This window comes from Argentina anserina, chromosome 5 (genome assembly GCF_933775445.1).
Source record: "Argentina anserina chromosome 5, drPotAnse1.1, whole genome shotgun sequence".
Lineage (NCBI taxonomy): Eukaryota > Viridiplantae > Streptophyta > Magnoliopsida > Rosales > Rosaceae > Argentina > Argentina anserina.
Genome location: NC_065876.1, coordinates 5036340 through 5058555, shown reverse-complemented (window position 1 = coordinate 5058555; position 22216 = coordinate 5036340). Strand labels below are relative to the sequence as shown.

General features: G+C 38.6%; 6 protein-coding genes across 8 annotated transcripts; 3 read left to right on the top strand and 3 right to left on the bottom strand.

Annotated features, from left to right (window-relative positions):
- Positions 1-1747: 1747 nt before the first annotated feature.
- On the top strand, positions 1748-2969 carry LOC126795349 (uncharacterized). Its single transcript, XM_050522199.1, has 3 exons — positions 1748-1891; positions 2424-2529; positions 2635-2969. The coding sequence occupies exons 1-3, from the start codon at positions 1748-1750 to the stop codon at positions 2967-2969; spliced, it is 585 nt and encodes a 194-aa protein (XP_050378156.1).
- A 514-nt stretch (positions 2970-3483) lies between these two features.
- Positions 3484-6260, bottom strand: LOC126793808 (adenylate kinase 4). Its single transcript, XM_050520437.1, has 6 exons — positions 6065-6260; positions 5185-5330; positions 4974-5093; positions 4688-4855; positions 4402-4491; positions 3484-3814 (listed from the first exon to the last, which is right to left on the bottom strand). The coding sequence occupies exons 1-6, from the start codon at positions 6162-6164 to the stop codon at positions 3713-3715; spliced, it is 726 nt and encodes a 241-aa protein (XP_050376394.1). The 5' UTR covers positions 6165-6260; the 3' UTR covers positions 3484-3712.
- Positions 6261-6565: 305 nt separating this feature from the next.
- Positions 6566-10034, bottom strand: LOC126793807 (nucleolar protein 56-like). Its single transcript, XM_050520436.1, has 8 exons — positions 9710-10034; positions 8852-9066; positions 8571-8728; positions 8240-8427; positions 7891-8143; positions 7616-7764; positions 7371-7505; positions 6566-7163 (listed from the first exon to the last, which is right to left on the bottom strand). Exons 1-8 carry the CDS (start codon positions 9912-9914, stop codon positions 6811-6813), a joined length of 1656 nt encoding a protein of 551 aa, XP_050376393.1. The 5' UTR covers positions 9915-10034; the 3' UTR covers positions 6566-6810.
- A 2770-nt stretch (positions 10035-12804) lies between these two features.
- Positions 12805-13601, top strand: LOC126795348 (uncharacterized). Its single transcript, XM_050522198.1, has 2 exons — positions 12805-13140; positions 13242-13601. Exons 1-2 carry the CDS (start codon positions 12805-12807, stop codon positions 13599-13601), a joined length of 696 nt encoding a protein of 231 aa, XP_050378155.1.
- Positions 13602-15835: 2234 nt separating this feature from the next.
- LOC126793090 (probable inactive leucine-rich repeat receptor-like protein kinase At3g03770) lies at positions 15836-19883 on the top strand. Of its 3 annotated transcripts, XM_050519519.1 has the most exons (9): positions 15838-16004; positions 16389-17720; positions 17805-17938; positions 18037-18277; positions 18404-18612; positions 18711-18733; positions 18816-18927; positions 19058-19260; positions 19752-19883. In XM_050519519.1, exons 2-9 carry the CDS (start codon positions 16424-16426, stop codon positions 19765-19767), a joined length of 2235 nt encoding a protein of 744 aa, XP_050375476.1. In that variant the 5' UTR covers positions 15838-16004; positions 16389-16423; the 3' UTR covers positions 19768-19883. The 3 variants fall into 3 exon arrangements, with proteins under 3 accessions (XP_050375477.1, XP_050375476.1, XP_050375475.1); XM_050519520.1 differs by lacking the exon at positions 19752-19883 and having other exon boundaries at positions 15836-16004; positions 18816-18906; positions 19058-19424; XM_050519518.1 differs by lacking the exon at positions 19752-19883 and having other exon boundaries at positions 19058-19420.
- Positions 19884-20668: 785 nt separating this feature from the next.
- Positions 20669-21353, bottom strand: LOC126794610 (preprotein translocase subunit SECE1). Its single transcript, XM_050521364.1, has one exon. The coding sequence runs from the start codon at positions 21335-21337 to the stop codon at positions 20816-20818; it is 522 nt and encodes a 173-aa protein (XP_050377321.1). The 5' UTR covers positions 21338-21353; the 3' UTR covers positions 20669-20815.
- Positions 21354-22216: the final 863 nt, after the last annotated feature.

Below are 22216 nucleotides of genomic sequence, written 5' to 3'. Positions count from 1 at the left end.
TATTGAAAATAAGCAAATCCGATAAAACCGATATATCCCCGATAAAACCGATATATCTCCCGATATATCGTTTTACCTCTCGACCGATACAATACCGAAAACGATATTTAGACCATTGATTATGCCTATCCAACAATGTTGAACTTAGAGTTATATTTTATACCGTGCATGATTTTAAATCTCAAAAACGCAACAGTGGTTTATTGACTATGTAAATTGCAGTGAAAATACGAAGAATGTGCTGATTGCAGCATCATATATACACACACTTGAAACATAAGGAACATGCAAAGTATACTTCTGAGCTTACCATTGCGAATCCTTGAATATTGCTATGTGGCCCAGCAGGTATGAATATAATGCTATCTGTGATTGTAAATATTACGTGGGATGCGTTGGCCTTTTGCTCCAAAATTATAAATATTTGGTTTCTGATGCCTTTCTACTCTCTAGGATCTGAGATATATGGTTATTTGTTATGTGGAAGTGATTTATGGTTCTGACTCAGTATAAAATCCCTTGATATATATTGAATGACCTAATCAATTCGATTGACGATAGTAGTGTTAAATAACGACAAGTGTGGTTCATAAATTAACTGTACTGATATTGTTCCAACTTAGTCACCTCACAGGTATTGGGTTTTAATCACAACACCTCACATGTATTGGGTTTTAATCACAAAAGGTCTCGGTACAATTGGTTATTATCCACCCACTTATAAGCTTTATTTTCTTTGTCAGTTCTTAGATGTGGGATCTCTCCTCTCCAACACGACCCCTCACGTGCAACTTAATTTTTAGGTCTGTACGTGACAGATTAACATCCCACATACTGGGACAAAATAAACCAAAATCTAGTAACCAACGACACGACCATCCAATCGGAAACTCTCCGATGGCATGATAGTGACACCCATCTTGGGCCCATGACAAAGTGGCACCCAACTCGGGCCCACGACAGATTGAAGGCGCGACTGGAGAGAGACCCGCTCTGATACCATGTTAAACAACTACAAGTGTGGCTCGTAGACCAACTGTACCGATATTGTCTCAACTTAGCCACCTCACATGTATTTGGTTTTAATCACAAAAAGCCTCGGTACAATTGGTTATTATCTACCAACTTATAAGCTTTATTTTCTTTGTCACTTCTTAGATGTGAGATCTCTTATCTCCAACAAGTAGTTGATGGTTTCTTTTTTCAGGTTGAAGAATGCGCTTGTTAAAAGAAAGATACTGTACGTACTGAACGTTCTATTTCAATTTCTTTTGACAGAGCAACTGTTTTGCATGCATCAATGGCAGCCTGGGTGGTAATGTTTTCACAATAAATGCATATGCCTGACATTTCCGACTGAAGGTATTTCTTCCTTCGAGTGTTTCACAAGTTTCCAGCCTTCCTCTGCTGCGGCTGAAGGCATGCATTTCTTCTAGGTGTGGTGCGGCGGTCACCGCGGCCGTCTACGCTCAGGGGGATCAGCGTCCGAGGTGGGGTGAAGGCTGGCCGGAGGGAAAAGAAAGAAAATGATAGAAAACGTGTAAAAGCTGAGAGGGACTGTGTTGTTACTGGGTTGGAAACAAATTGCAGTTTCACGGTATAAAATTATCTTAATACCGTAATTTGGATTTCCCAATTCAAATGCGAAATGGAGACGGCACTTATCATAAAAAAGGATCATGAGCATGCAGTAGCAGAAAAAAAAAACGTTTTTTTTTCTCCTTTAGAAATGAATTTGGAGACGGTAATGTGCAAGAGATTGAAGAGGCAGTTGATGGATCTACCCATGGATATGTTGGTGAACATCCTTTTGAGATTGCCGGTAGAATCACTGCGTCGCATCCGATGTGTGTCCAAGACCTTGTTAAACACAGTTGACAACCTCGCTTTTGTTAGTTAACACACACTTGCACTTATTGATGTCGACAAAAGCCATGTTGTTCATCGAGTACCTCAACTTATGTGCTTTGTCCAAACTACTCTTCCTGCGGGAGAAGGGAGGCATGTCACTCATGCGACTCTACAATCACTGAGATATGATGGCGGCACCGCCTTGACAAAAGGCGGGCTCACATTTACTTATTCGACTACAAGTAGTAGTTACTGTGGTTACCATATAGATTTTGTTTTCTACAACTTGTTTTGCATGTCTAGCTCCGAGTGTGCAGTGGCGGACCTAAAAAAGTATTTCTCCAGAGGCATATTGACATGTAGTATGATTTTAAATTTATGTGAGCGCATATGTGTTCATATTTGGACTAATATTTGGCATTTTAGTTAAGATAACACTAAAAATTTTGCTTCAGTCTAAAAATCAGTGCGAGTGTGGACATTGTTTGTTGGTCAATCCTCTTTTTCGACAAGTTTTATGTCTCCCAACCGATAACATCGAACAACTTACAAAATATGGTCCAAGATTTAAGGTATACATTAGTTGGTATGGTATGGGATATGATCATATAACTAACACCTACAAAATTGTTCGAGTTTCCACGATTTTTAGTGAAGATGACTATTGTACTACCCACGGCAAGTAGTAGCATATTCTCATATTGGGCACGAACTCAGGGAGAGAAATACATTCTGTTCCTCCCGAGGGATTGTGTATTTTTCACAATCTTTGTGCGTACGGAGATATGCATTGGCTGCTGAGAAGAAGCCCAAGAGGCAGTGGTGTAACGAAAAGCCATATAATTTCCTTCAACTTTAAAAAGGAAATGTTTCATTGGACTCCAACTCCCCCCACATTCCAAAGCTCGAACAAGGACTCCAATTTACACTTGCTTACTCTAAGAGGATCCATAGCCATTGTGGAGACATTTCCATCGCCGGAAGGTGGTGGTATGAAGGTTGAGATATGGATGATGAAAGTTTATGCAAAGAAAGAGTGGGCAAAGGAGTACAACATAAATGTCGACATGCAACCTGAGTTTGGGCTGAAGTATGCTATTTGTGGATGGTTGTATTAGACTCTCTGTGGATCTTAGATTTGCTTCCATTAATACTGCAATATGCCCAACTGGCACCGAGAGGTTTACAAACATCATGAGTTACACAGGGAGCTTGATTTCCTTGAGAGATTATGGTAGTGTATTACAATGATGAGCCTTCTGAGGACTAGATACTCGAGTAAAGGCCATGCTCAAGTGCATGCATGTTCGAAGTTTAATGGGTACGCGGTACGCCCTACAAGTATATATATATATATATAGCTCTATAGCGCTTCTCAGTTCTTACATGTATGGTTTGTCCACTTGCATTCATTTTAGCTTGTAGTTGTACCATTTAGCAAGATATTTTGTTGAACTTATGTTAAGATGTATCTTTATGATAAAAAGGAGAAGGTTTCAAACTAGTAGGAGACCTTTGGTGAATTAACATGCATCTTTATGATTAACAAGGAGAAGTTTTCAAACTTTACATCTGTGGATTTTAAACGGCATTCACTTTCAATACATGGCATCAAAGTAAATCATAAGATCATTATCAGAACTCAACCAGCACTAAATTTTCAATTTCGAGGATCAAAGGTTCAATAAAATATTATTTGACAGGATTCTCTAATTAAACTCTTAAGAGTTGACAGCAGCCGGTGCTTTCAGTTTGAAATTCAGCACATGAGTATTAAATCAGCTGACTCAATTGTATATCAAAATACAGGTGACCAAAAGCTTTTTAAATAAATCATCCAATATGGCAGGACGACCATGTTCTACGAAGAGAGCACTTTCTGAACCTCAACAGTGACCTCCTTAGGAGGTTTCTCAGCTGGAAGATTGGCAACAACTCCTTTCTTCGAATAATAATCAATGACCTGCAATTCCATATAATGGACCCCCATTAGAGATACTGATTAACAGCACCATAGAAAACCATACAAATTGTGAATCAGTATGACAGACAAGAAATCTGAGATGCATATCCAACACTCGAACAACTAGCAAGAGCAAAGAATGCAACTTCCAAAGAGTACTAATACACAGATGCTGAATATAAAATGCAACTGAAGACTAGAAAAGTTTATGAACAAAGACAGAATTCTCAGCAAGTGACTTATCCAGATTATTGCTTTCAGTTATCAGATTGTTTTGATAACTCACTATAGTTTTAACATAAAAGGAAAATTTTAATAGCTTTTAAAAGAAACAAATCATCATAGCATCACCAGAAGTAGAAACATAAGCACACGCATTAGGAACCCCACTACCCATTTCCACCCTAACAGAAAAGTGAAGAGTTACGTAAATTTTCCATGACCGGAAAGATGATTATAAACTTCAATCCGGTGCACTGGGAATCATGGAAAGAACGAGAGCAACAAGTATAAATCATGCAAGATATATATTATCCAGTTTTATTCCTCAACAAAAAAAGTAAATCAAATGGAACGAAGAGGCCAACTGGTTCAGTTTGCTTGTGAAATGCTTCCAGCCTTGACTTGAGAACGGCAGCAGTATCATCCTTACGTTGAATAAGGGGCTCACCAGTTACCTTCAAGAAAGCAAGAAACCATGATTTTTTGATGGAATTTGAAGCTTAACAGTATTTCTTACAACAGTCATACATAAAAGGCTTGAGTATAGTATGCTGTCTTTGTTTTCTAATAGTCGATGTTTCATGCATGATAGTCTTTAATGTGTGAATAACCCATTTCAATTAAAACACAAAAAGGTTGTCGCTTTCTTACATCATCAACACCAGGAACCTTGGGTGGTGCAAACTTTGTGTGATAGCTTCTACCACTGGACGGGTGAATCCAGCGACCTGTAATCCTCTCTTCCAAGATTGAGTCATCAATTGCAAAGTTGAGCACCTTATCAACCTTAGCACCACGATTTTGGAGCATCTCATCTAGCTGCAATAACGCATATAAGCATATACTATCAGTGCACAAGTACATAAATAGGTACACTTTTGAGTACAAGATACTTAAGCAGTACTAATTCTGAAAAACACATTATATAAATGAGCACCTTCTGTGCTTGGACCACAGTTCTCGGAAATCCATCAAGAATGAAACCCTTCTGGCATGAAGGCTTCTTCAATGCATCATCAATGATCCCCACAACCAGGTCATCAGAAACAAGTTCTCCCTGAAACAAAGAAAAACTATTCAATTAGCAAATCTATTGCGAGATGCAAAAAAATATATGTTACAGTAAATCACAAAGAGAAAAAGTTCACCTTCTCCATAGCCTCCTTCGCTTTAATTCCAAGAGGAGTCTTAGCAGCAACAGCGGCTCTCAACATATCACCAGTAGCCAAATGGCACAAGCAGTATTCATCCTTAATAATAGGTGATTGGGTACCTTTTCCTGAACCAGGTGGACCTGCAGAGCAATTCCAATCAAAATCAGGTTTTCCATGGTGACTTAGACATTCAAAATCAGTAGAGAAACCCAAGCAGAGCTCAATGCTATATAAACTAAGCACATTGCGAAACAAACATTCATGAAAACTAAACAAAATCTGGTCTTGAGAGCATCACACATCGTCCTCTTCTCCCTCTCAGTAAGCAGAAGGTGTAGTTTTAAAATCTCAACTTAAACAACACACAGATACCAACAATTAGTATAAAATGCACCAACAGACGGGATGTGGGCATGCCGGAATTCCTCAGCATGACATCCTCAGGAGAAGAATGACTCAGCATTGTACTACAGACTAGATAAGAGACCAGCAATAGCTACAGAGATGAATCGACAATTGACCTCCCCAACCAAAAACCATCCAAAACTCAGGGTTCATAACTACCAAGTGTACAAGGGCAATGAAAACATAAATTCTTCAAACTCTCTCTATAATTATACACACCCATTAATAAACAACAACAAAATTGGCTTGCTTCAAATTATCCTATCTCACAAGCTCAGCGGTACAAAACTCGAGTGCATGGTCATACAGACATGTCATTCACAACCCAAAAAGCATCAAATTTGGAATCACAAGAGCATCAAATCGACGGATCTGGGCGGTTCGCCTTGAACCCGAAATTGGCAAATTCAAACATAAAAATCAAAGCTTTACAATCGTGAACTACGTAATTACAACTGGAAGAACTAACCAACTAGAATGAGGCGCTTGTCAGGTTTGGAGGAGCACTTCATACGACGAAGGACCTCGCTCATAAGATCGACGGAGGGCACATCTTCCAAGTTGGCCATCACGGTTTTGGCTCTGAGATCGACAAGAGATTGGGAGTTTGTTTTTAAGGTGAGAGATAGAGGCTTAGTTTAGACTCCGGACCTTTCAATGCTTCAAACTCAACTGCACTGCTGCAGGCAGCCGTTTTCACCAAACCAGATCGGTTTTATGAATTCCCTTCTTTACCCCTACAGGTATGAATGGATTTTATAGAGGCCTAGAGGGGTCAAAAGGACAACAGGGGAGTCAGATTGTGGTTTATTTTCTTACCAGATGCGGTAAATTCACCTTGTAAATCATGCCAATCCAATTAAAAAAGAACAGAATGTCAAAAGGAAAAAGGGTAAATCTAACCCAAACCAAAGGAGTGGAAGAACAGCATCAACTTCATACTTTAAACAAAGACAATGTGTTGTGTCGATTGTCTATAAAACATTATAAATACGATCCTAATATTATAACCATAAGCAAAATCCACAAGATACTGATGGTGTTCATCACAATTTCATAACTAACATAAAGAGCAGGCGACTTGAGACATTCTGACATTGCTAGATTGATAACATAACAAAGCCGTCTCTACAACTACAAAACAGTTGAAATAAAAACCGGATAGAGGAATACGCCAGGTTAATATCCACAAGACTTGAGCTCCCGACAACAGATCTAATCAGAGTCTTCACTCTTAGATTTCTTCTTTTTCTTCTTCTTAACATCACTTGCCAACTCGGCTCCATCAGCCTCTCCATGTTTACTCTTCTTCTTCTTCTTCTTGCTTGATCCATCTTCCTCAGCATGTGCATTGTTTGCATCTACCATCTCTTCGTCTTCATTATCCAATTTCCTCTTGTCCTTCTTCTTCTTCTTCTTCTTTTCAGATTTACCCTCTGTTGCATCTCCATTTGTAGCTGGTTCATCAGTCATAGCATCACCATTATCTGTAGCTGTACTTTTTGATTTCTTCTTACTTTTCTTTTCTGAAGCTTCAATAATCACTTCTTCAGTTTCCATCTCTGTATCTGTACAAGTTGCAAGAGAAGTAACATGGAAAATTACAACACAGAAGGGACGCTACCAAAAATGCTATCTTAAGTCAAATTGTTATGTCTTTAGGTCATCACATGTTATTGACAGATTTTAAAAATATCTCAGAAACTGATAAAATTGCATGTTTGGATTCATGTCAAAGAGAAATTACTGGGAGCAAATTGGTCTTGCTTCCTCACCTTTGCTTTGAGTGCTCTCCATTGCAGATTTCATCACATCAATATTTTTGCGAGGTGCAACACCCTTGTCATAAAAGTCAAGACGTTCCTCAACTTGTTCGCGAAGTTTCTCCCCGAAAGCAGTAGTGCTAGTATCTGCACGACAATAGTTGCAAATTATATGTGCATGCCATGCATAAGAAAAAAATTAGTAAACCCAGATAATTACAAGTGCAAAGCAGTAGAATAGAACACAGTAGAGATACCTGCAAAGCAGTCAATGCGTGAAGCAATAGAACACTTGTTTGCAAGATAACGAGCCATTCGGCCCTTGTTCCGGGCAGATGCGCGTCCGATGAAAGATGAATGGAATATCAGTCCATATTTGGGTGTGTTTCCCTTGGTTTTCAAGGCCCTGTGAGTACAAAAGAATCAACCTATAAACTCATAATGAATCAAGAAGGTATTTTCTTTTGTCATACTCAGTTGAGTTTCATGTGGTATCTACAAAGTAAATGGATGGAAGGAAAAAGGAAAGCACCTGAAGAGGGCTTTCTCAGCACCAAGGATCTGAAGGGTAGAAGAAGGGCATTTAGCCAAGTTTGTAAGACTACCCGCATGAGAAATTAAACGAGCTCCAACTACTTCCCCGATTAAGGAGGCCAAATTGGGTGCAATATCATTCATCTTGCTGACCAGATAGTCATAAAGTTTTTTCCTGTACTCAGATAGGTCCATCACTTTTTGAGCGAATTGTTGAACATTGAGAATATCAACATCAGACAAATCCTGACCTGTAGAAAAATTAACCCAGAAACAATGATAATGAATTAAGGATACAGATTTGATAGCCAACATGAATTGAAAAGTAGTGTACTATTAAGTTTTACCCATGGATGCTTTGGCAGCTTCAATAATCTCTTTTGCCTTCTCTTCATCACCAACAATTTCAGTTAATTCTTCAAGTTGGTCGTCACACAAAGTTGACTTATCTCTTATAGTTTTTGCTAGTTTAGCATAGAGATAATTGTCATTGACAATCTTTACCAACTCAGGAAAATGCCAAGAGTACCATTCTCTGCACAGAAACGAAAACCAATAAGAAGTAACATCAGTTTCTAGCTTTAGCACAAGAAGCTCAAATGCAGTTGAGACGCTCTTCCAGACAAATAAATATTGGGTTAATAGTTAGAAGATTTCAGCATGAATGACAGGGCATACCTGACTCTCATTGAGAAAGAATTTACATCCTTGTCAAGGGTATCTAGAAGAAAAATTGCTTGAATCACCATATTGTCAACACGGTTAACATTAAACTTGACCTTAGACCTGCTGTAACTGTGGCTGAGACCAAGCTGGGCTTTCTCCAAGTCACCGGGCTGAGGCAGAACAGATAATGAAGAAAAGATCATTCAAGAATGAAAAAAGAAAGAAAAAAAAGGTCTCAACTTCAAAGATATAAAATTGAATAACACAACTGAAAGAATAATAGATATTTATACCTTAAGGTCCTTGATAAACCTATCAAAATGAGCCCGAACTCCACGAAGTAACTCAAGAACAAACTCATTACTTTGGCAAGGGATTTTAGTAACTTCAAATATGTGAGAACCAAGCTTGGGTTCATATACACCCAAACTGAACTTTGGCTTCTTGCCTTCCTTTACTTTTGGGAGATTAAGCTCCAAAAAGTTCCTCAACTCATCAGTCATAATCCCTGCAAATCCACCACAATTGATAAGTACAAACTCTGTTTCCGGCTGGACACTCAACAAACCCAGCTTAAATGCACTAACCATTGCAAAATGCACACCAAGCTAGCAGTTTTAGTATATATTATCTACAAGATTAACTCATTTTACGTTAAATCCAAATCACAGGTTTTAGAGTAAGATAAAAAAAATGAGAGAACCAAACAGTGACTTAGATAGTAACCGTGACGCTAGCAGAATTTACACCATGAGGTAGCTCGGGCATGTTCCACAGATAATCTTCGTAACAGCTTATAATCAGGACCCAAAGCTCTAGCCTTCTAAATATTACAAGTAGTAGGTTTTTCCTTTCCGTCAATATAGCGCTCTAAGACCCGAGTATAAGGTCATCTGAGTTGGTTGGTTCTACACTACTACCTACCCACTATCTCTCACTACTCGAAATATATATAAAAAAGTACATAATCAAATGCAGCACACTAAAACCAAAACCTTCATAGAATCCCAAATAGGCAAACCACAACATCAGACAGATAACATTTTACATATATATCAGATTAACCAATCAATATATACAAGCACACCGAGAACAAGAAGAAAGTCAATAGAGTTAAAACCCAAACCAAGCTTTGTTCTTTACTGTTTTACCTTCGGAAACTGAGTTAATCTGGTTGAGGGCATCGAGGGCCTGCTCAAATGGGGAGAAAGCGACGAGCTGGACCACCTTGCTGAACCGGTTGAAGTCGGTAACGGAGCTCCGAACGGCCTCGGTGTTCTGGCCGATCTGGTCGAGGCCGTGAGCTTGGAACAGTGCGTAGCCTGAAGCTGATTCATACAGCAGATTAACCGCCATCGGAAACTGGGGGTGGCGGCGGTAAAGGTTAGGGTTTTATGAACGGAACCCTAGGTTTCTCACCCTCTTTATAATGGTTTTGGAATCGGCGGTGAATTTAGAGAGGAGGAAAAGCTCCAGGGTTTAGGGTTTTTATCAGTGAGGGGAAAGAGTGTGGCGTTTATGTAGGTGCCGATGGGTTGTTTTGGGCCGTTGGATTTGGAGACTAAGTGTTGACTCGTGGGGATCTAATGGATGGCCAAACCTAAATTAGGACTATGCTTTCCATTTTTCTCTTTCGTAATTTCTATTCATATTTCAAAAAATGTGTTTATACTTCCTTACATAGTTGATTTTAATTTTAATTTTATATATACTTAAAATGTTATTTATATTTTTATAGTTTTTCTAAAATACTCATTATCTCTACTATCAATTAATTTCTTTCATACTATATTTTAAATTCATTTATTATATAAAACTCGAAAAATGTATAATAATCACACAAACTATCTTCTTGAATTAATTCACTATTCCACTTATTTTCTAAATTCATAATAAAATTGGTAAACTATTTTTTTTCATTTATTGATATATATATATATACACACACGTATATGAAATATTTTAACCTTTAATGAATGAGTTTTGTTCTTTAGCTCAAATCAAAGTTTATGAGAAATTTTATATAGTTATATAGTTTATAAATTAAATCATCTACAATCAATTTGATGTTAATCATCTATATTTAATTTTTGACTTATGATGTTTATCAAAAAATAAGGTAATCAATTAACTCATTTTATGCAATTTGATATCTTGTTTTGGGATTTTCTAGTAATAAATGTAAAATGATAATTATCTACATTTGTAATTTAGAATAGATAAGTTAATAATTATTTTTTTGTAATTTCATATGCATTGACTAAGTCAAAACTATTTAGGAAAAATAGGGGGTCTAAGTATCATTTTATGAGGTATGAATAGAAGTTTAAGACTGTGCTTTGATAAAAATAAATAATACATCTGTGAAACCAAAATGAATAAATTATACATGTGTTGCTGGTATTTATATGTTGGAGCTAGTACAATATGCATAGATGTTGCTAAATTTTACATTTGTATTCATTACGAGATCAACATCTAAAAGAGACAACAAGGAATTGAAAGAACGTGCAATATCTATTGAGAATGTTGTATAGCTAACTAGGCTACTCAACTCTCAATATCACTTTCAAGCAGCGATTTAATCTTCGTTATTGCAAATATACTAGTGATTTTTAACACACGATTTCATTAATTTATAAGACGAACTACGTGAAAAGATAAAAGTCTGGTCGACTACTTGCGTTATTATTAGTTGTTACAAATTAAAACTTGAGATCACTATGAGCTTCACTATTAAAGTGTAACTATTACTCAGTGGTCGAATTTGCTCGAACACCCTCACTCTAAAGTCTAAACTCTAAACTACGAGTATAATCAAAGTTATATACAAATTTGAGGCTTCTATGTGTAAATACGAACGACTCGTCATTGCAGTCGTCCTGATCAGTCAAAATGTACCTCAGTCCCGGTCACAGCCACTCGACCAAGTTCAGAGAGAGGGAAATGGCCAAAGTTATATACAAATTTTGAGGCTTCTATGTGTAAATACGAACGACTCGTCGTTGCAGTCGTCCTGATCAGTCAAAATGTACCTCAGTCCCGGTCACAGCCACTCGACCAAGTTCAGAGAGAGGGAAAACAGCCCAAGTTCAGAAAGAGGGAAAACAACCACTTCTTCTTCTTCTTCTTATAGCATTTCAAATTTTAATCCAAGTAAACCCTCTACTCTCAATGCCCTTTTTACTTCTCAATAAAATGCTTCGTTTACTTGGCACAACGCTAAAGTAGAGAGCTTTACCATTCACCCATGTCTATATGTTCTCAACCTCAACCCCCAAACTCATCTCCAAACCCTCCAATTCCCCAACCCAAAATCATACACAGTATCGTACCTCTGGAATTCATGTGGGCTGTCCTTAGAATCCGCCATTTCAGTTGCCCAGAAGCATCAGATTGAATCCAAACACAGCCTTGACTCGGTTCTGAGCTTATTCAGAACTCATGGATTGAATCAAACCAATGTGAAGTGTTGGAGATGAGAGATCCCACATCTAAGAAGTGACAAAGAAAATAAAGCTTATAAGTGGGTGGATGATAACCAATTGTACCGAAGCCTTTTGTGATTAAAACCCAACACATGTGAGGTGGCTAAGTTGAGACAATATCGGTACAGTTGGTCCACGGGCCACGCTTGTCGCTGTTTAACATGGTATCAGAGCGGGTCCCTCTCCAGTCGCGCTTCCAATCTGTCATGGGCCCGAGTTTGGTGTCACTTTGTCATGTGCCCGAGATGAGTGTCATTATCATGTCATCGGAGAGTTTCCGGTTAGATGGTCACCAAGTGTCATTGGTTACTGGACCTTGATTTATTTCGTCCCAGTATGTGGGATGTTAATCTGTCACGTGTAGACCTAAAAATTAGGTTGCACATGAGAGGGCGTGTTGGAGAGGAGAGATTCAACATCTAAGAAGTGACAAAGAAAATAAAGTTTATAAGTGGGTGGATAATAACCAATTGTACCGAGGCTTTTTGTGATTAAAACCCAACACATGTGAGGTGGATAAGTTGAGACAATATCGGTACAGTTGGTCCATGGGCCACACTTGTCGCTATTTAACATCAAGAACATTATACCAAACGCCCATTGTTGCTTTTGGCTGATGTAAATGGAAAACTTGGGCCCAATTTGGAGTTGTTAAAGTCCTTGGGGTTTTCAGGCACTAGGCTTGCCCAAGTGGTTCTTAAAGAGCCGCTTGTGCTTGAGAGTAATGCAAATTATGTGTTTTGAGTTTTTTAGAAACCATGGTTTTAGTGAAAAGGATTGCAACTCTCACTATGAAGCTACCTGCATTGTATACATATGATGTATATAAGCTAAAGATGGAGTTTTTGAAATCAGTTGGATTTTCAGAACTTGATATTGCAAGGATTTTGTTTAGTGAGCCTTATATTCTCTCTAGGAACCTTGAAAATCAAATCATTCCGAGTGTTGAAATTCTCAGGCGACTTCTCGGCAGTGATGAGGATGTTGTGATAATTGTAAAGAAATGTTACCGGATACTTGAGAATTCTTTGGACAAGGTGCTTGAGCCGGATATAGATATGTTGAGGGGCCATGGCGTGTCTGAATCACTTATTGTGAATTTTTTGAACATTTATCCAGCTGCATTTCTTCTAAAAACATGTCAAGTTAGTGAGGCTATTGATTTTGTTATAAGTTTCAGTTTCAATCCCAATAGCCTGAAATTTTTCTGGCTCTGCGTTCTGCAATGAGTACAACACTCTGGCGGCACAAGTGGGAAATTCTTAGGAGTTGTGGTATGTCAAAAGATGAGATTGATTCAGCATTCAGGTTGCAACCCCAGTGTATGATTACTTCAGCGAAGAAGATTCAGAAGATGATGCATTTCTTTCTGAATAAAGTGAATTTCAATACCTCCTATATTCGCAAAAATCCAAATCTTTTAATGTCTAGCTTTGAGAAGAGGGTTGTTCCTAGGTGTTCTGTTCTGCAACTTCTGTTGTATCATGGCTTGATACAGGAAGATACTAATTATGTTGTCAATGTGCTCATAATGACTGAGGAGACAGGGAGATAATAATAAGCAAGTATGGAGATGTGGTTCCAGATGCTATTAAAGCACACAAAGGTCAGATATAATTTGAAGGGTTTTCATGAAGATGAAATTGAATTATTACGCCAGAGATGAATGGGCCCAAGTTGATTGAGTTCATATTGTTGCATGTTTTTGCTCAGCTTTACTCTTTGGTTGAGAGGACATAGGGAACAAGAGCAAAGCCTCACTACCGACCTCTCTGTTACATTTTAGCAGTTGCACTGCCAATGCCAACCATGGATTTCGAGCGGAATGGACAATATTGAGAAGCTAGCTGATCACTATATATAACAATAAGCTGTTGGAGGTTAAAGCCTTATACGATGGTGATTGGTTTTCGAGTACTGGGAATCCACCAATATTATAGGCTCTGAGGATATCTTAACCTGCTGTGAATCCACTGGTAGACAATATAACTGTGAATCTAAATCAAATCATTCAAGGGCTCATCCCAGTAGATTAGAACTAGACACTAGAACATTATTTTGGCCCCTACACTGGTTGATTACTCTCTTCTTCTTCTTTCATATGTATGACTTTCCCTTTAATTCGTAGCACCAACTTTTTTTTTATTCTAGTTTCTGCTGTTATGAGATCTCTTTTATCTGATAGATTCCTAAAGATGTTTAGATTTGTTGTGTAGTGTTTGTATTGATACTAATGGCATGAGATTGACTCATTAAGAATATAACAAGAGAGAATTTACTTGGTTCAACTTGTAATCGACAGACTCGGCTAGCAGTTTGGTGGATCTAGAAATATTATCTCCTGATTAAGATTTGCATGTCTTGTTCTTCAAGTTTTACTCATTGGAGCTGCCTATTTCATTCGATGAAAGTTTTCAGAGGGAATCAAATAAAGGTCTTTATGTGCTAATGAGCCAATGAGTGCCAAGCAAGATGTCTTAAAAGGTAATGAAAACTTTGGGCAAATATAGTTATGATGATAAAAGAAAGAGCACATTGTATGGTTATTATATCTTCCTCAAGAGTTTGTTCGATGGTGATATTTTTTTTAAACCTTTTTTTCGGTAAATCTTTTTAGATATGCCACTAATCCCATGCTAAAGGTGAGATAATAAATTAGTTGGTCCCCTATTGAAAGAAAGGTGGAGAAAGATGGGGAAATATGAAAATGACTCTGCAACTGAGTTCCATCCCCATATTCTTAAGTTCTTTCCTATCTTCATCTTCACTCATACATGATATTTTCGATGCTACTTCAGTAATATGACGAAGCTCAGTGACCTGAAAACAAGGTTTCTATGATTGGAGTGTGGAACATGATGTATCACTCATGTATGTTACAGTATAGATAGATATGGTTCTCTTTCTAAGTAGGGTCATAAGATATAGATAGGGTTATTTTTTCCCATCCGTTATTGTCTCATTGGGAGCCCTCCAATTACTTGCATAATGAAGTGGGGCTTTGCCCTTTTCCTTTTTTTTACTTGCTTCAACTTTGGAATCATATCTTCATAATTAGTTCTCACATCTGCTCTGTGAAAATGTAAGTTACTCTTGCCTTGCCAATTTGTCAGTTACTAGTTGGAATTTATCTCAAAGTAGAAATCTTATTTTCTTTCTCTATCTCTTTTTCATTATATTAGGGAATGAAAGATTTGGTTGTTTACTTCATTCACCATTGAGGAGAAAGCAAGATTGGACCGACTGAATCTCAGCAGGGATAAAGACATAGAACTAAGCGCGAGAGGAAATCTAGCATTTTCATTGAAGATTATATACACCACTTGTTCACTTGAAGTGAGTGACCAGTTTGTATTCATTTGGTATTCTGGGATGGCATAAAAGCTCACAGCTCTTCCTTTAAAATCAATTAACTGGGATGAAGTCTGGTATTGTTTAATTTCTTCATATTTGATTATAGTCTGAAACTGATAAAACATGGTCCAAGTTAATATAGTATAGGCAAGTTGCTAGATTTCCCAGTGGATTTGTATGGAGGAATGCATCTGCTGCAGCCTGTCAAGCTTTTCTATTTCTTTGTTTAGGTGTGAAGCCTGGCAAATTATAGTAAGTTGCAATCACTAGTCCCAACTCCCAAGGACATATGGCTTCATATTACCAACTCTCCAACTAATCACCTCCTGGTTTAAAAGGTAGAAGTTACTGGGAGCACAGGTAAAATATAAATAAAGTAACTTTTCAATGTTTTCTTGAGATAATGAAGCAATTTGGTTCTCAAAGTGGGCAAGACTGGCTGTACCCAAAGAAGAGAGCTAAAGACTTATGCCACTCAGCTCAGGCTTTCTGCTTCTGCTTCTTCTTCTGCCTACCAGTAAAATCAGACTCCATTAATGCTGGAATGAGCACACTGTACTCAAGAAAGAACACCATGTGGGAGAACTTATTGCATTGAATTGAGGTAACCCCCACTTTCCTCATTTTTTTTTACAGCAAACTATGCCAGCAGGAAAAAGAAAGTTCTTGCTATTTTCCTCTTTCCAATGTATGCTGCACATGCCACCAAAATGGATGTTTGTCTCTCATCTCTCTTTGTTTTTGCTTATTCTCATTGAAATCACAGTTCATTGCTTCAATGCTTCTCTGGTTTCTGTGTTCTGCTTCATGTATTGAGAAAGTTCAGGTCTTTTGGTTTATGGGGGAGCTTACAGTTTCTCAGAAGTTTCATTTTCTGTCACAACTGCTCACTGTGGCTTTCATTTTTAATGAGTAGTCTCCTGTTTTAACTTTCAAATCTATATGACTAGTAATTATTAGCCTTCTTAGTATGTCCATTTAATGACAGGTTCATGAAGCATTTCTAAATAAAGGGTGTTCTTCATGGGGTGTTATAGATCATATCTGCTACTCTTGTTTGCATTGAGTTCTCTATTTTTGGGTACTCAGTCTACTCACCAACTACCATCTTCTCAAACCCAAGTGCTACTTCAGCTAAGGAAGCATTTAGAGTACCCAAACCAGTTGGAAATTTGGAAGGATCATACAGTAGATTTCTGCTATATATCTTCATCTGCACAAGTAAACCTCACATGCTTGGACAACCTAGTAGTTGAGCTCAGGATCAAGGGTGATATGCCAGCTAAAGTGAGTGGCTTTCATGGGTATGCAATTCCAGGCCAGACTTTATCAGAGGCCTTTGTATTGGATTCTTTTGTTACTACTCTTGCAAGACTAGGCAGCTTGAAAGTTCTCAGTCTTGTCTCTTTGGGAATCTGGGGTCAACTTCCAGACAAAATTCACAGGTTGACTTCACTTGAATATCTGGATTTGAGTTCAAACTTTCTCTTTGGTTCAGTCCCACCTCGGATTTCTGCAATGGTGAAGCTTCAAACTCTTGTAATGGATGACAACTTCTTGAATGACACTGTTCCCAATTGGTTTGGTTCACTATCCAATCTTTCAACTCTAAGCTTTAAACATAACCAGTTGAGAGGTCCTTTACTAGATCTTAGTGGCTTAGGTAGCTTACAAGTTCTTGATTTGAGCGTGAACAAGTTGAATGCTGTATTACCATCAATGCCAAAAGGCTTGGTCATGCTTTCCCTCAGCAACAATTCCTTCTCTGGAGAGATTCCTCAGCAGTATCGAAAATTAAGCGCACTCCAACACCTTGACATGTCATTCAACACACTTACAGGCACACCTCTTGCTGCATTGATCTCATTACCAAACATCATCTACTTGAATTTGGCTTCAAATGCGTTAAGTGGTTCGTTTCCTGGCCATTTAAGCTGTGGTATTAAACTTGATTACATTGATATATCAAACAATAGCTTGACAGGTGACTTGCCTTCTTGTTTGGGAACTGAATCAGACCAGAGAGTCGTCAAGCTTGGCGGGAATTGCTTAACTGTAAGTTTGCAAAATCAGCATCCACTGTCATATTGCAATGTAGCATTCAGTCCAAAGGAGAAACAATATAGAGGAAAAGAACTAGGAATCTTGGTGGGTGTGATTGTTGGAATATTAGTTCTTTTGGTGCTGCTGGTTTTGAGCTGTATTCTTTTGTGTAGAAGACATCTCCCTCGGGGAGTATCGGAGCAGCATTTGCTGCATAAATCAGAGGAAACTCACCCAGTTGCAGTAGGGTTCTCCACTGAGATGCTTACAAACGCAAGTAGGTTTTTTTTAAAAAGAAACGCAAGTAGGTTATTTACTAAAAGAAATGCTGACCGAGTTGGCTTTTTGTGTATTTTTTCAGGGTTTATTTCACAAGCAGCAAAGGCAGGCATGCTAGGTCTCCCAGGATGTCGAACTTTTTCATTAGAGGAGTTGGTGGAAATTACCAGAAATTTTGAAAACTGTGCGTTGTTGGGTGAGGGTTCATACGGGAAGGTATAGTTTTGACTCAGAACTTGTTGTATTCTTATGCTCAGTTTGATGTGGACTTGACTGAAAACTGTAGAAGATTTGATTTTGAAAATAATATGCAGCTTTACAAAGGTAGACTGGAGAATGGGATTCAAGTTGTTGTTAGGTGCCTGCTTGTGTCAAAGAAATACACAATTCGAAATCTGAAACTCCGGTTGGATTTGCTTGCTAAGCTTCGTCACCCGCATTTAGTATGCCTCTTAGGACACTGCCTTGATGGTGGTGGAGATGATTACAGTGTAAACAAAGTGTATCTTGTATCTGAGTATGTGTCAAATGGAACCTTTAGTGCTAAACTCTCTGGTAAGTTGGAATTAAAACAAGTAATATGTAATCTTCTCACTGAATTTTGGAACCTAATTTCAATTGTTTTCGTACTTCATTTTCCAAAATCATTACCAATGTTACTTCCTCTTGATATATGTGTAGGTAGGCCCGAAAAAGTTCTCAACTGGCCACGAAGATTGTCAGTCCTCATCGGCGTGGCAAAGGCTGTGCACTTCTTACATACTGGAATTATTCCAGGTTTCTTGATCAACCGGCTGAAAATGAACAATATCTTGCTCAATGAGCATGATAATGCAAAATTAAGTGACTACGGACTGTCTATTATCTCAGAAGAAACTGATAAGTCTATGGTAGGTCTCCCCCCCTAATGCAATTGGTCCTGCAATACATCGGTTTTTCCTTTTTCCTGATGTGCTTATCAACTTTATTCTTGGTTTGTATCTTGTAGGATAACAAAGGCCACAAGTCATGGTAAGAATTTCTTTTATTGAAGCAGTGTTTTCACTAAAATCCGTTAGTTCTTGACAATTGCCATAAGGACTACGTTTTTCAGGCAGATGAAGAGTATAGAAGATGATGCTTATAGCTTCGGATATATATTGCTCGAGGCTATCGTTGGAGCTTCCATCTCTGCTAGAAGAGAGGCATTTCTGCTAAATGATTTGGTAATTGATCAACTTCTATCTTCTGATGTGAAGCTATCATCATGTCCCTCTATGATCGATATCTTTTTAAAATTCAGTTGCATGTGTAACTATGCAAGTTACTGATTAATCATGATTCTGTAATTTATAGGCATCTCTAAACAGCCAAGAAGGTCGAAAGCAGCTAGTAGAGCCGATAGTTCTAGCAACTTGTTCACAACAATCTTTATCAATTGTTATCTCCATAACGAGCAAATGCATTTCCCCAGAAGCAAGCCGTCCATCTTTTGAGGACATTCTATGGAACTTACAATATGCAGTTCAAGTACAGGCAACTGCAGACGGAGACAATAGGTATGAAACTGCAGCACATCGTTGAGTTGAAACATTTCTGGTTTTATCTTGTAGTTCTCAAAGTATAGCATTTTTTTGTGGCTACATCACAACAAAACGTGCCTCAGTCAGGAGAAGATTCATTAGATTATTGATTGCAACATAATTAAATTTAATTAACTGCCCCGATATACATCTTTTGTTTGTATGCAAAAAGATAAATAAAAAGCAACGCTTTTAGAAGCTCCTGACCTTATCATGAACTCTAAGTTGCCGATCCCATTAGTTTCTGCCAACTTGTTCACATAGTTATCAATCCTATATGACTAATTGTGTATTATCATTGGGTTCATGATTTTCATATCACAAGTTTTCAGAAAATTAAACCTACTAGGCTACTAGTATCTGGATTGATTTCATGACGGCATGAATCCTTTGGTTGTAAGTGTCACACTTATAGGCTATAAGTTATAGCACAGTAACCACATTGAGCTTTCAAACATGTCATGCAGTTCCGGGCAGGTTTAGGGGCAGATACATAAGCCGGACATGTAGAGTAATGAGTTGATTCGAAACTGCTTATACTAGGAGCGTGAGCTGCCGCCTCGAAAAACACCACATATAAGACCACCAGGCCACTGATGATTCCAACCATCTTCCATAGAGATGATTCCACAAAGCACATGCTGATTACAGTGCCAACAACATTGAGACCTGAAGTGATGAGGAGAAAGTGCTAATGCTGTTTGGTTGGAAGCAAATCCAGCAAACTGAACAATAGTTGGCTGTAATACATGACAGTGTTGATGCCCACAAATTGCTGAGCTACTTGGACTGTAATGCCTGCATAGAGTCCTCTTCTGACCACAGGGTTGCTGAACGCCCCCTTTAGTTTTTCTATGATGCCATCACCAATGTCTCCTTCCTCACCCTTTTCCATCTCGACAGATTCATGCAATGCTTTCATTTCATCCTCAACCTCATCTGCGGGATAAATATTCTTTAAGATAGCCCCGGTTCATTTGTTATTTGTTGGTAACAAAGAACAACACCCCAATTCAACTGTCATCCCGGGAGACCTAGCACTGCCTTTTCTGATACAACATTTTTGCTATTGAATGACCTACTTGCATTTGTTAGCATCACGGTGAAGAATCCTCCTACTACCGGGTGATCTTGCTCTGATCTAAGCAGCAAATGCCGCTCCGATACTCCCTCCAGGGAGATATCTTCTACAACAGAATGACACAGCTCTAAACCAGAAGTACTACAAGCACAGATATTCCAACAACCACACCCACAAGCTCTGATCTAAGTCTCTTCCCAGTGCACCGAATTCGGTGACTTTGGTCAATCAGATCAGTTGAATGTGGTAGCACTGGATCATGATTTTGTATTTGTAAGCATGTAAGCAACGATCATGTGAAAACAAGAACAATGTTTCAAAACTATGCTTCAAAATTTTCGATATACAATGCTATTGAGTACCAAGTTGAGCTAAAAATCAATGTGTTATTCAGCATAAGAAATAAATAAAATACGAGTCAGATGACCCGAAATGTACAGTTTCTCTTCCTCAGCCGAAAAAATCCTGAACCCCTTTTCCGGCGAAAACCCGGTCGGACAGCTCAGCCAAAACGGCGTTGACAGTGAGCAAAACGACGCTGGAGCCAGCAATAACCCCAAGCACAACTCCGGTGGTCCCCAAGACCTTACCAAACACAGGCCACTCTATCTCCCTAACCTCCTCCGCCACTCCGCTAAACAAATCGCCGCCGCCGCCTCCTTCTTTCTCCTTCTCCTTCCTCTCCTCCATCGCCTTCTTTATCTCCGCCCCAAGCTCGCTCAGCTCTCCGGGCTCACTCGCCCCCGCCGACGGCTCTCCTTTTGCCTCGGTGGTGTCGGAGTTCGCTTGGCCTTCGTCGACGGCTTTGATCGGAGTGAGGAGCGGTGGCTTTCTCTTGCTACTGCTCTTCTTCGTCAGGTGAATGGCACGTGGCGGATGCAGTCTGACGGAGGAGGTTGGGTTGCCGGATTTTGAAGATGACGGGAAGGGTGACATCACCGGAACCTGGGAGAGGAAGCGAAGCGTAGCCATGGTTAGACTAGGTGGGTGGTACTGGTAACACTGAATTTCGATGGTGTTGGATTTTTAGGGGATAAGGCTTAGAATTGTTAGATACGCCCAACGGCCCAAATATGACAATTTGGGCTACGCACTTGCAATCCCAGCCCATTTTTATGGCTCTCTCAAAAATGTGAAGAGGGAACTGAAAATTTGAAGAGAGAACATGAAATTGTGTTAAGAAGGAACCCCAAGTGAGGGTGAAGATGCTGAAATTGTAAATGTGCAAATTCTTCTTTCATCTTTGTATCTCTTTGATTTGTTAGTTCATGTTGAGTGAATTTGCCTAGGGAGACAATGCAACTTGGGACATGAAAGATTTTGTGTCACACTAACATGTAAATATTTAAGGGTGACATTCTCTTTACACCAGACATTTCAAACAAGCATACAGAACATAGATAAATCATCTACGCACTTTTGGATCAGTGAAATGTCAAAGTGGTGTTGTTTTGTTTCGAATGTTAAAGTTAATCAAAACCATGCATAGAATATGACTAAGAATGCAAGGAAAGATCTAACACATGATGTCTATTGAAGTTAGTTTGTTGTGATATCAACCTATATAATCAAATATTTGTTTCTCAATCATAGCATCTTAGATTACAAACAAATATGTTAGTTTTGAATAATATTAATCTTTAAATAAGATATTAGAAGCAATTAAATTTTACAAGCTAATGGACCAGCACGACTTTTTTTCTTTTGACGCTCTTTTGGATGATTGAGTACAAATCACCACATATGTGTGTGTCATAGATGTGCATGGAGACGGAAGATTTACACATAATTCCTCTCTCAGACATTTGGAGAGGGTCTGAATAAAAAGTTAGTTGAGCGTTTTATATTGAT